The sequence below is a fragment of the Echinops telfairi genome, unplaced genomic scaffold (genome assembly GCF_000313985.2).
Source record: "Echinops telfairi isolate 266 unplaced genomic scaffold, ASM31398v2 ScPeMD7_1;HRSCAF=3_0, whole genome shotgun sequence".
In the NCBI taxonomy this organism is placed as follows: Eukaryota; Metazoa; Chordata; class Mammalia; order Afrosoricida; family Tenrecidae; genus Echinops; species Echinops telfairi.
The window spans coordinates 15,456,466-15,466,252 of NW_022103896.1; the positions used below are offsets into that span (position 1 = coordinate 15,456,466).

Sequence of the window (9,787 nt, forward strand, 5' to 3'; positions counted from 1 at the left end):
TTCATCAAAAGCACTTTTTAATGGTTTGTTTTTATTGGCTTGCATCCCTAGACCATTGAAAGCATCCTGTAATGTGCTCTGGTTATGTGTGTCTGTGGCTATTTTTGTCGAAGCTGTGTTTATTGGGCACCTATTAGGAATGGACAGACCAGTAGGCCAGGAGCTGGGCTGGAGCAATGGTGGTGACCTCAGAGAAGCTCTAGTGCCGCGCACAGGGCGCAAGACCAAGCACTCGGGAAGAAGCCGCCAAGGGGCGGAGGCGGAGGGTGGGCAGAGGCAACAAGAACCAGCAAGGACAAGAAGCTGTGGAAGTGATGTGGAGCCAGCCCAATGGCCCTGGGCTCTGAGTAGCTTCTCTGGGCCCTCTCCCTGCTGCACTCTGTCAGCTCTGGGGGGTCCTGGAGTCCACTGTAATCTAACTGGGAAAGTCAAAGAGGCTCAGGAGTGGGGAGTGGTACCGACATTCACCATCTTACTGTACTGTCAGCAGTCTTTTTTCTCATCTTAATTAACTTTCACAGTATTACTAATTACTATGTAAAAATTAACTATGGCAAAGCCTTCTGTTCTAGTCTGTAACTGTTCAAAGTTTACCAGGGAGTGATTTTGAGAGATGTGAAACATTTTAATATGCTGACCCTTGACCCTGACATTGAAGCAGTTGAATTCCTCATCCTTCAGTAGAGGCTACAAAGCTAATGTTATAACCAGACTTGTGGAGTCCGTATCTAGTATTATATTTACTAGTATTCTAAAATTTAAGTTCTTCAATGATTTGGGTTGGGTGATTGTTTTGTTGTTGTTGTTGTTTATCTTCTACTCTTTCTTGAATGTCTTTCCATAGATTTCCCCCAACAAGTTTCAATTTATGATCAATTGCACTCAAAAGGCTTTCCTGTGAAAACATTGCAATTGTCTTCTTCTGGGAATAAAATCATTCTCTCTCTTTCAAAAATCTTGCTACATACCTCCTTTGCCAAGAGACCAGAAGAACCAGATGGTGCCCATCTACCATCACTGGACATTGTGATCAAAGATTCTACAGTAGAATACTGATCGCAAGGGGGAAAATGTAAAATAGAATTTCAGATGCTCACTGACTGCAGACTTTTTAGAGCAATAGAAGCTGCATGAAGCACTACGATGACTGCCCTGAAACAATCTTGAAACCTCAATACAAAAATATCCCTGAAGTCGTTTTAAAGCCAAACTCTACTTTAGCTTACCTAGGAATGAATGCCTGGCTTGAGCAATTTGCTCTTTTAAGAACTATCCATACAGGATCGAAAGGAGCCCTGGTGGCGTGGTGGTTATGCATCGAGCTGAAAACCACAAGGTCAGCTGTTCAAAACAGCCAGATGCTCCTTGGGAGAAAGACAGGGGTTTCTACTCCTGAAAAGAGTTAAGAGTCTCAGAAACGCACAGGGCGTAGGATGACTGTGCACAGGGCGTAGGATGACTGCGCAGCTGGAGGAGCGCAGACAGGGTCGGTGGGGAAGTGGTTGAATCGGGAGGTGTCTATTTTCAGCAACAACAGCAACAAAATAAACCACTTAAAACAAGAACCTTGTACATTCTCTAGGAACAATAACTACTGCCTAGGAAGAGCCCTGTTTAGAAGGGACTCCCTGCCTGTTGTCAGCAAGGCAGGTGAGGGGGGCTTGGAGAGGGCATGTCTTGGGTGTGGGTTTCATCCCAGGATACCCACCAGCCAGCCATGGACTATCGAGCGTGGGGGAGAAAGGTAAGACTGCTGCTCGGCTACCGGTTTAATTTTGTTATTTTCCTTTTTGTGTCGAATGTGTCTCCTGCCCCTTCTCTCCGGGCACCCCCGCCAGTGGACGTTGTCGGTAAGTCGACTAGCCGGTCTCCCTGGTCACGGCATGGTTCTTGCGGTGGGCTTTCCATTCTTGTCCAGACCTTTGCTGGTGGCTGCGTCCCCCTCCCAGCTTGGGACAATCAACTGTGCCTACATAATTCCCAATGACTTTGAGAAAATTGTGTGTGTGGCGGGGTGTGTGTGTGTGTGGCAGTGTTATGTTAATCATGTGCCTTCTTGGATGCTTGGCCATTTAAAACCTTAGCACAGCACTCAAAGGGCCTTTGCATAATCTCAATTCAATGCATGACTCACGGAAAGAAGAAATACAGAGTGGTTGGCCTGCCCTTTCTATAGGCAGTACACTAAAACATCATAAGTATGTATGTACCTATCTATCTTGATCCCAGACAGCACGTACTACATCACCCTAATGGGCTTATCAAAGTAATTCCCTAATCGGATTTGCTTTTGTAATAATAAACTTGCAAAATAGCTTGGACTTTGTCTTCCCAGTTAGTACCATAGAGTTCTGTCCAAAACTAATCAATTCATTAAAAAACAAAACAAAAAGAATGCCAAAGTATTTCTTATTTCAGCAGAGTTTCAGAATGACCTACTTTAATGGTGTCAGAATCTTCCAATTCAGTGCTCACAATCACTCTTCTTGGCTCAATGTGGAATCTCGTCCTGGGGCTTGATTTTTGCTACTGGCACGCCCGGTCCCATGGCTTCTGCCTCACGGTTGTCTCTGGGTCTTGGGAGGGGCTGCAGCCTGTGAAGTGTCTCCCTGGGTTTCTTCGCCTGAAACGTACCCAGGTGTCCCCAAGGCACCTGCGTTGAGCAGCTCTTCAGAGCTTTGACTTGGATTCTGCCGACAACGAAACCCACACGTGCCCAGGTGTCTTGGACAGTCAGGGTTGGGTGGCTTGGGGTTGGGAGCACAGTTCTGTCTCTGCTTCTCCCTTGCGGTGGACGACTTGTGGAAAATGAGTTGACGCTGAAAGCTTACACCACAAACCACACCGTTTCCTGGAAGTCCGCTTTGTCCCCATGAGGAAGGTGGGCCTGCCTGGCGGGTGCTCTCTCTCACGTGGATGGGCGACCGCATCTCGCCACGTTAGATGAGCATCCTAAGCAGCAGTGGCGGGCACGCATGGCGGTGGGATGGTCTGGAAAAGGACAGCCAGAGCCGGTACACACTTGGGAGAATGTGAACGGTGTTGCCGTTCGCGCGTGTGGACACTGTTCGAACAGTGTATCCTTGGCTGTGTGTATTTTCACCATAAGCTTAAAATTTAGTTGGCACAAGTCGGCCATCACCACGACGGCCATGGACCCGATAGCACAGGGGGAGCTGCGCCTATGGTTTCCCAGGCTGTAAGTGTGCTCGGGAGCAGAGAGCCTCATCTTCTTCCCACAGCGGGACTAGTGGGTTTGAGTCGTTGAGTGTGCGGTTGGCAGCTCATTGTGTACCTCACTATGCCCCAGGGCCTGCCCTCTATTCCCTCGGGTCCAGGGAAGCATCAGGTGTGAGCAGAACATGGGGGACAAGAAAGGAAGCAGGTGTAGTGGGGTACTGCACGCTCTGCCCACTGTTAGCTACATGAGGGCGCGGGGGGAGCACGAGTGGGCTTCACGCCATCCCAGTGGAAGCTGGGGAGGTTGGTGGAATTTCATCTTCTGGATTAAGCATTGGGCTCCTAACCCTAAGAACAACGGTTCAAACCCACCAGCCGCTCCTCAGGAGAAAAATGAGGCTGACTCTTCCTGGAGTTTCAGCTCGCCCATCCCTCGGGGCTGGGCGACTGGCTGACTGGCTCGAGCTGGTGCCATCTCTCCCCTCGTCAGCATTCTCCTCCGAGGGCTGCAGCAGAGCCAGCCCCCTGCCATTTATTCACTCACTCATTCGCCCATCCATTCAGTCACGAGACAGGTCTACGGGCCGCCTGTGTGCTGGACGCCTGCATGCGGCTACAGAGCTAGCAATAGGACGGTGAAGATTCACTCATCTAGGCAGCAGTGCTGGGCAAGTCCGGGGGTGGAGGAGAAGGGAGAGACTGGGTTTTCCCAGGGGTGCTGGGGGTTCCAAAGAGGAGACTCTTAGAGGCCAAGCTAAGCGCTGCTTGTGGAGAATTGGGGGTGCATATCACAAGAGGAGGAAGAGTCTGTGGAAAGAGCTGTGGAGAGCTGGTCAGTGTGACCAGAGGCCCACTGGGGCTTCATCGCTCTCTTACTCACTTAATAACAACAAAGGCGCTTCCAGAAATGAGTGGGAAAGACAAACTACCTTTCAGTTTTATTCTTCCTTGGCATGTTGAGCCCCCCTGGTATTGGCACTGGCTGCTGGGCCTGTGACAGTGGACATTGCAAGCTGGCACGCTTTTATGGACTTTTCTGCATGCGAGTAGCCACACGCAATGTGATCTGATGATTCCTGGAATCCCCCAGGCGGCGTGTGCTATAGGGGGTGTCAGCCCACACTGGCAGGGTCCCCAGGGAAGGGCATGTTTTTCCCATGCTGCCGAAAGACATGGGCTGGATTTCAAGACTGCCGCGTGGTGGATAAAGAGCCCCGGAGCACAGTGGCTGAGCCGGAGGAGCCTGCCCTGGGCTACCCCAGAAGAAGGCCTGGTCAGCTGCTGCTGCAGATGCCAGCGAGCAGTCCCTGCAGGGCAGTCTGCTCTGTCCCCAGGGTCCCTGTGCATCGCGACGGACTCCATGGCACCCAGCAACCCCCACTTAGGGGTGCTGCATGGCTCTTCCAGCTTCTCCGAGCAGAACTAGACGGAGGGGAGCTTGCAGCCGAGAGCAGAGACCCCTGACCTTGTCATTAGAAGCCTGACTTTGTCTTCCCTTCAGTACCTCCTTATGTAAGTCGTTCTTACAGGTGCTTAGCACATACATTTAGAATATGAAGACAAGGGGGGGGCGGGCTGCATAGTGGATACAAGTTGGGCTTCTAATTGCATGATCAGCAGTTCGAAACCACCAGCCTCTCCTCGGTTTGGAAAAGACGAGGCTTGCTACTCCCATAAACAGTTACAGTCTCAGAAGTGCACAGGGGCAGTTCTACCCTGTCCTATCATGTGGCTACCACTCCATAGCAGTGATTTCTCCCCCCTCCCCCACAGTAATATTTTTCTTCATAATATTAAGCAGCAGAAGAAGACTTGCATAGCTTCACCGCTCTTCTGTGCTAAAAGAGTTTTACTGCAAATTCAAGAGAGAGGTTTCGCTCCAAATTCTCATCTCTGGCCTCCCCGTGCTGGCCCAATTCCCCATGTAGATCCCAAAGCCTCTTGAATGGTAGGGTGCTGTCCAGAGGGAGAGGCCTCCTCATTTCACAGGGCAGCTCTGGGAGTCGAAAACCCAGTGAGCAGAAGCCGCGGGTCCTGGAACCTGGCCGGGAAAGAGTGCTGACGACTGGGGGGTATTTGGTTCTGCAGAAAAGGCCACCAAGCCTCTCTGCTGAGGAATTTTGTCTGGAAAGGCCATTTAAGGCTCCCTCCTTCCTGCCTGGCCAGCCTGGAATGTGCTGGTTCTGCACTGCCGGCAGGGCCGTGCTGGGTGCAGCCAGGGGACACACTCCCAGCATGTTGTTCCAGCGTGGCCGCCTTCGTTCCACAAATACTTGAGCACCTGCTGCCTCCAGGCACGTGTGCAGGGCAAGAGGGGCCAGTGATGAGCAGAAAGCTGCCCTCTATCAGACCACTCAGAAAACCAAAGTGAAATGAGAGTGTAGGAGGTGCTGCACAGGGCGCCTGTAGGGAGCATCTGAGCTCAGGCAGTGGGGCCAACCCACCCAGGGCTTCCCAGTGGGCACACGGAACTCATGTTCCCAGCTGCTGGCAAAAACTGGGAGATTCCAACCCCCCTAGAAGTGCCAGCCTTGAAAACCCTGGGGAGCAGGGCCACCCTGAGTCAGAGTTGACTGGAGAACATGTCATCTTTTTCTCAGCCAGAATAGTCAAGGAGGCCTTCTCTGCAGGAGCAGGGATGAAGGATGAGCAGGGAGATGTGTAGATACAGGGGTGGGGAGGGTGGTGTTTGTGAAGGTGGGCTCAAAGGGGGCGAATTAGAGTGGAGGAGTGAAAGGGGGGAATTAGAGCTGGGTGGGTGGCTCGGAAGGTAGATGGAGGAGTCAAGGTGGACTGCTGTCATGTTTGCTCTGTAGGACGGGCAGTGAGAAAGGGGCGGGTTGAGAAGGACCCATGGTCCCTGCATTGGGCGGCCGTGGGGGCTGCTGGGGGGGCTGGTTTGAGTACAGTCAGGGTGGCTAGGGGCTGCTTCCAGATGTCCAGGTGGAAGATCCCCGAGGAGCTATGCAGGTGGTAATAGCCGAGGTGAAGCAAGAGGTAGAGCCGGGTCCCTGCGGGAGGAAGTGCTTGAGCCCTTTCTATGCTCAGTCTGAGCGGACTCCATGACCCTTAGGAAGGCCTGATGGGAAGGAGAACATTCTTTTGCCCTTTAACCCAGCACAAATACCCCTGTGACCTTGTGGACGTGAGCATCTTGTTCGTGTGTTAGTCCCGGGCTCACGGCCACCCCTTGCACGTCCCAGTCCTGTGGTCGGTTGCAGATGGGACCATTGTGCTCCAAGGGGCTTGCAGTTGGCTGATTTTCCACCATCAGTTGCCAGGCCTTTCTTCCCAGTCTCTTAGTCGGGAAGCTCCGTTGAAACCTGTTCAGCGACCGGCAACACACTGACGGACGGGAAGTTGCCCGCAGGGGCACTGGCCATGGCTCAGACTGACTTTCCTGCTTCAAAGGCAAGACTAGAAGCCACACCTAAAGCCAGGCCTCCAACTGGGATGTGGGATGGTTTCTGCCACAGCCAACTTTTTATGAATGTAATTGCAGGTTGTGTTAGTAAATTTAAGAAATAAACATTGTGTTTATAGGTTATGATATGTCCTGAATGGAAATGTTTTCACGCTAACGATAATTATAGCCATCTCCGCAGATTATACTTATTTTAGAATACTACGGTTAGGAAGTCCTTTCATTATAGCAGAGTGTGTATTTAAAGTAACTTTGCTGTGATTGTGGAATTAACTTAAGCACACATTTCCCAAATTAGATAACACTGAATTCTCTTTGCTTTCCTATGTAGATATGTTTTTTAATGTCAGAGTTATTAATTACACTGTGCCTAAAAATTATGAAGAGAAAGAGAAAGATTTTTTTCTCCAGCATTGTATATTATAAGACCAGAAATCAGGCCCGTTACTGGCAAGGCGGTTCCCCCCATGGCGACCCCGTGTGTCTTAGAGTACACCTGAGCTCCCTGGGATTTTCCGTGGCTGGTTTTTCAGCGGGTAAAGGGCAGGCCTTTCTTTGAGCCACCTCTGAATGGACTTGAACCTGCAGTCTTTCGCACGATGGAGATATTAACGTCTACACTTCCCAGGGTTCCCTTATTTGAACGTTTCTGGGATGACAGAAATCGGGCTGCTAGCTGCCAGGTTGGTAGTTCAAACTCAGCAGCCATTAAGTGAGAGAGGGATGAGACTGTCAGATTCCATAAAACATGGGCAGCTTCGGAAACCCTATGAAAGGTCCCGTGACTTGGAATTGACACTGGCAATGGGTTTGGTTTGGGTGTGGAATCAAAGCACACCCATGGAAGTTTTGTCAGCTATTCTCGTTTAACTTACACACTTTCCCTCCTGCCCCTCTCTGCCAAATTCAGAGCTTCTGACTTGGTCTGTGGCACCCCACGTTTTGTTAGTTAGATGGTCTCAGAGAGAAACTCAAAGAAGGGCCCCAGAGCGGCTCTGATCCCCATGGCCTCACCAACCGTGACCTGCAGTGGGCCGGGCTGTTCCGTGGGTTCCATTGAGAAGGGCGTGGTCACATCCACATTCAGACGATGCAAGTTCAGGAGCACAAGCCATTGTTCCAAAATGTTGTCACAATGCCATTTTAAATCGATCACCAGGCCTTTCTTCCTCTTCCTCTTCAAATAGAGAAGGAGAAAGCCTACATTTTGACGAGCACTGGACCAGGGCGGGGCGCCCCAGCCCTCCCCTTGCAGTGGGGACCCTCTGGAGGGAGCAGCTGGTGGATCCCGGGGAGAAACGAGGAGTGACTTTAGCTTCCTGCCCCCTGGATCACAGACTCACCCGAGAATGCAGGAGCCCTGTGACCCCGTGCGAGGACCAAAGAATCGGGATGACAACTGCCGTCCTCTGTCAGAAAGAAGCGGCCTGAGGGGCGGGTGCTGGAGGAACCAGCCTGTGGGACCCCCACAACTGAGGGTGGTTGGGCCTCGCAGGACTGGCGAGAGGGATCTGGAGCATGCATCCTGGCCTCCTTGGAAGGCATTCATGGGATTTAAGAAGGCACAGTTCTCCCTTTATCGGAAACCTTCAAGCTTAATCTGCACCTCGGAAGTGACCTTTCCATAGGAAAATCCGACTCCCTGGTCTTCTAGGCTGTTCATTCAGCCATCTCCCCTCCTGCTCCAGGCTAAGCTTCCTCGTCGGCTTGCACGGGGAAATGTGGACGAGTCCTTCCACTCTAGTCCTTTTCTCCTGCATCCTGGGACACTTTGCATTTAAAGTTCTCTAGAAGGTAACAGGGCAGGCCTTTCCTGGGAGGCATGGTGGGATTCACTCATTCAGCAGTCATTAACTCATTCGAGGAAAAGGGTGTTCAGCACTAGAGGGAACTGGGTGGGATGGAGGAGAGTCCACCCTGGCTCTGTTCCTTTCCTTGTATGACCTTGGACAATTCCTTCAACTTCCCTCAACCTCAGCTTCCACGGAAGCATACAAGGTCAGCATGGCTAGGCCCCCAGGCCCCTCCCCACTCTAACCTTCAGCATATAAAACTCGGAGATGGACACACGTGGAGCACATCTGATATGCAGGGGAACCAGCAAGGGCCGGACCTTGAGGACACAGACAGCCTCGATCTTCCAGGTCTCACAGCCTTTCCACCTTTGTCAGGGTGCATTTCCGGTTGCTGTTTCCATGGACGATATTTGAGTTGTCCTTCTCGGACAGGCATACGCCTTCCTTGGGTTCGGCACCCTCAGGTGTTGCTGTACATGCTCTGCGGTAATGTCTTTCTTGGGGGCTGAGAAAGGTCCTTTTCCGGTCTGGGTGGTGGGCAGACTGTGTGGAAGCTTGACAGCTGGCATCCTGACGTGGTCGCCATCCTTGCCCGCTGCCGATCGGGTGTGCAGGAGCTCAGACTCGGCTCCTCAGCCTGCCTGCCTTCCCGCGTTCATTCCCAGGCAGCAGTCTCCGTCTGGGCGCCACACCGTCTCTGTGCTGGCTACTCCACCTGGCGGGCCTTGTGCTAATAAAACCTTATTTAAGAAACCGCTTGCCAGCCTCGTTCCAGAGTTGCTTGAAAACCTTGTGTTTGTTGCAGATTCTAGAAATGGTTGCTTCCATTTAACTGAGCTCTGGGAATGTGGGCAGGAATACCCCGATGGCTCAAGCAGGTAGGCAGTCAACTGTTAGCCAAAAGGTTGGCAGTTCAAGTCCCACAGGGGTGCCTTGGAAGCAAGGCCTGGTCATCTGCTTCTGACCAGCTTCCAAAGCCGCTGGTTTTGAGTGGGTGCAGGCTGACCCAGACTCGGCTCTGGTGTCCACCAGTAGGGAAGGGGCTGGGGCTGTGTCGTGACTGCACGTGCTTACCAGAAAGGCACCAGGGATCTTCGTGGGGCTTCGACTCACTGCCCAGGGCTCCAGGGGCCCAGTGTTGGCCACTTTTGTTTTTTGTTTTGGGTTTTTTTTTTTTAAATCATTTTATTGGGGGCTTTTACAGCTCTTATAACATTCCGTACATCAGTTGTATCAAGATATTTGTACATGTGTTGCCATGAGCATTTCCAAAACATTTTCTACTTGAGCCCTTGAGATCAGCTCCTCTTTTCCCCCCCGGACATGTTTGTTCTTGGTGCTGGAAATTTCTCCCAAACACTGGCTCTGCGGCTGAGGCAGGTTGCAC

General features: G+C 51.6%; 1 protein-coding gene across 1 annotated transcript in view; it reads left to right on the forward strand.

Annotated features, from left to right (window-relative positions):
• Window positions 1-9,787, forward strand: part of MTSS1 (MTSS I-BAR domain containing 1) — a 170,345-nt gene that overhangs the window by 146,888 nt on the left and 13,670 nt on the right. The window contains exon 7 of the mRNA XM_045287024.1: window positions 1,839-1,984. Within this exon, the coding sequence (XP_045142959.1) occupies window positions 1,839-1,984 (146 nt within the window). The remainder of the gene's footprint in view (window positions 1-1,838; window positions 1,985-9,787) is intronic.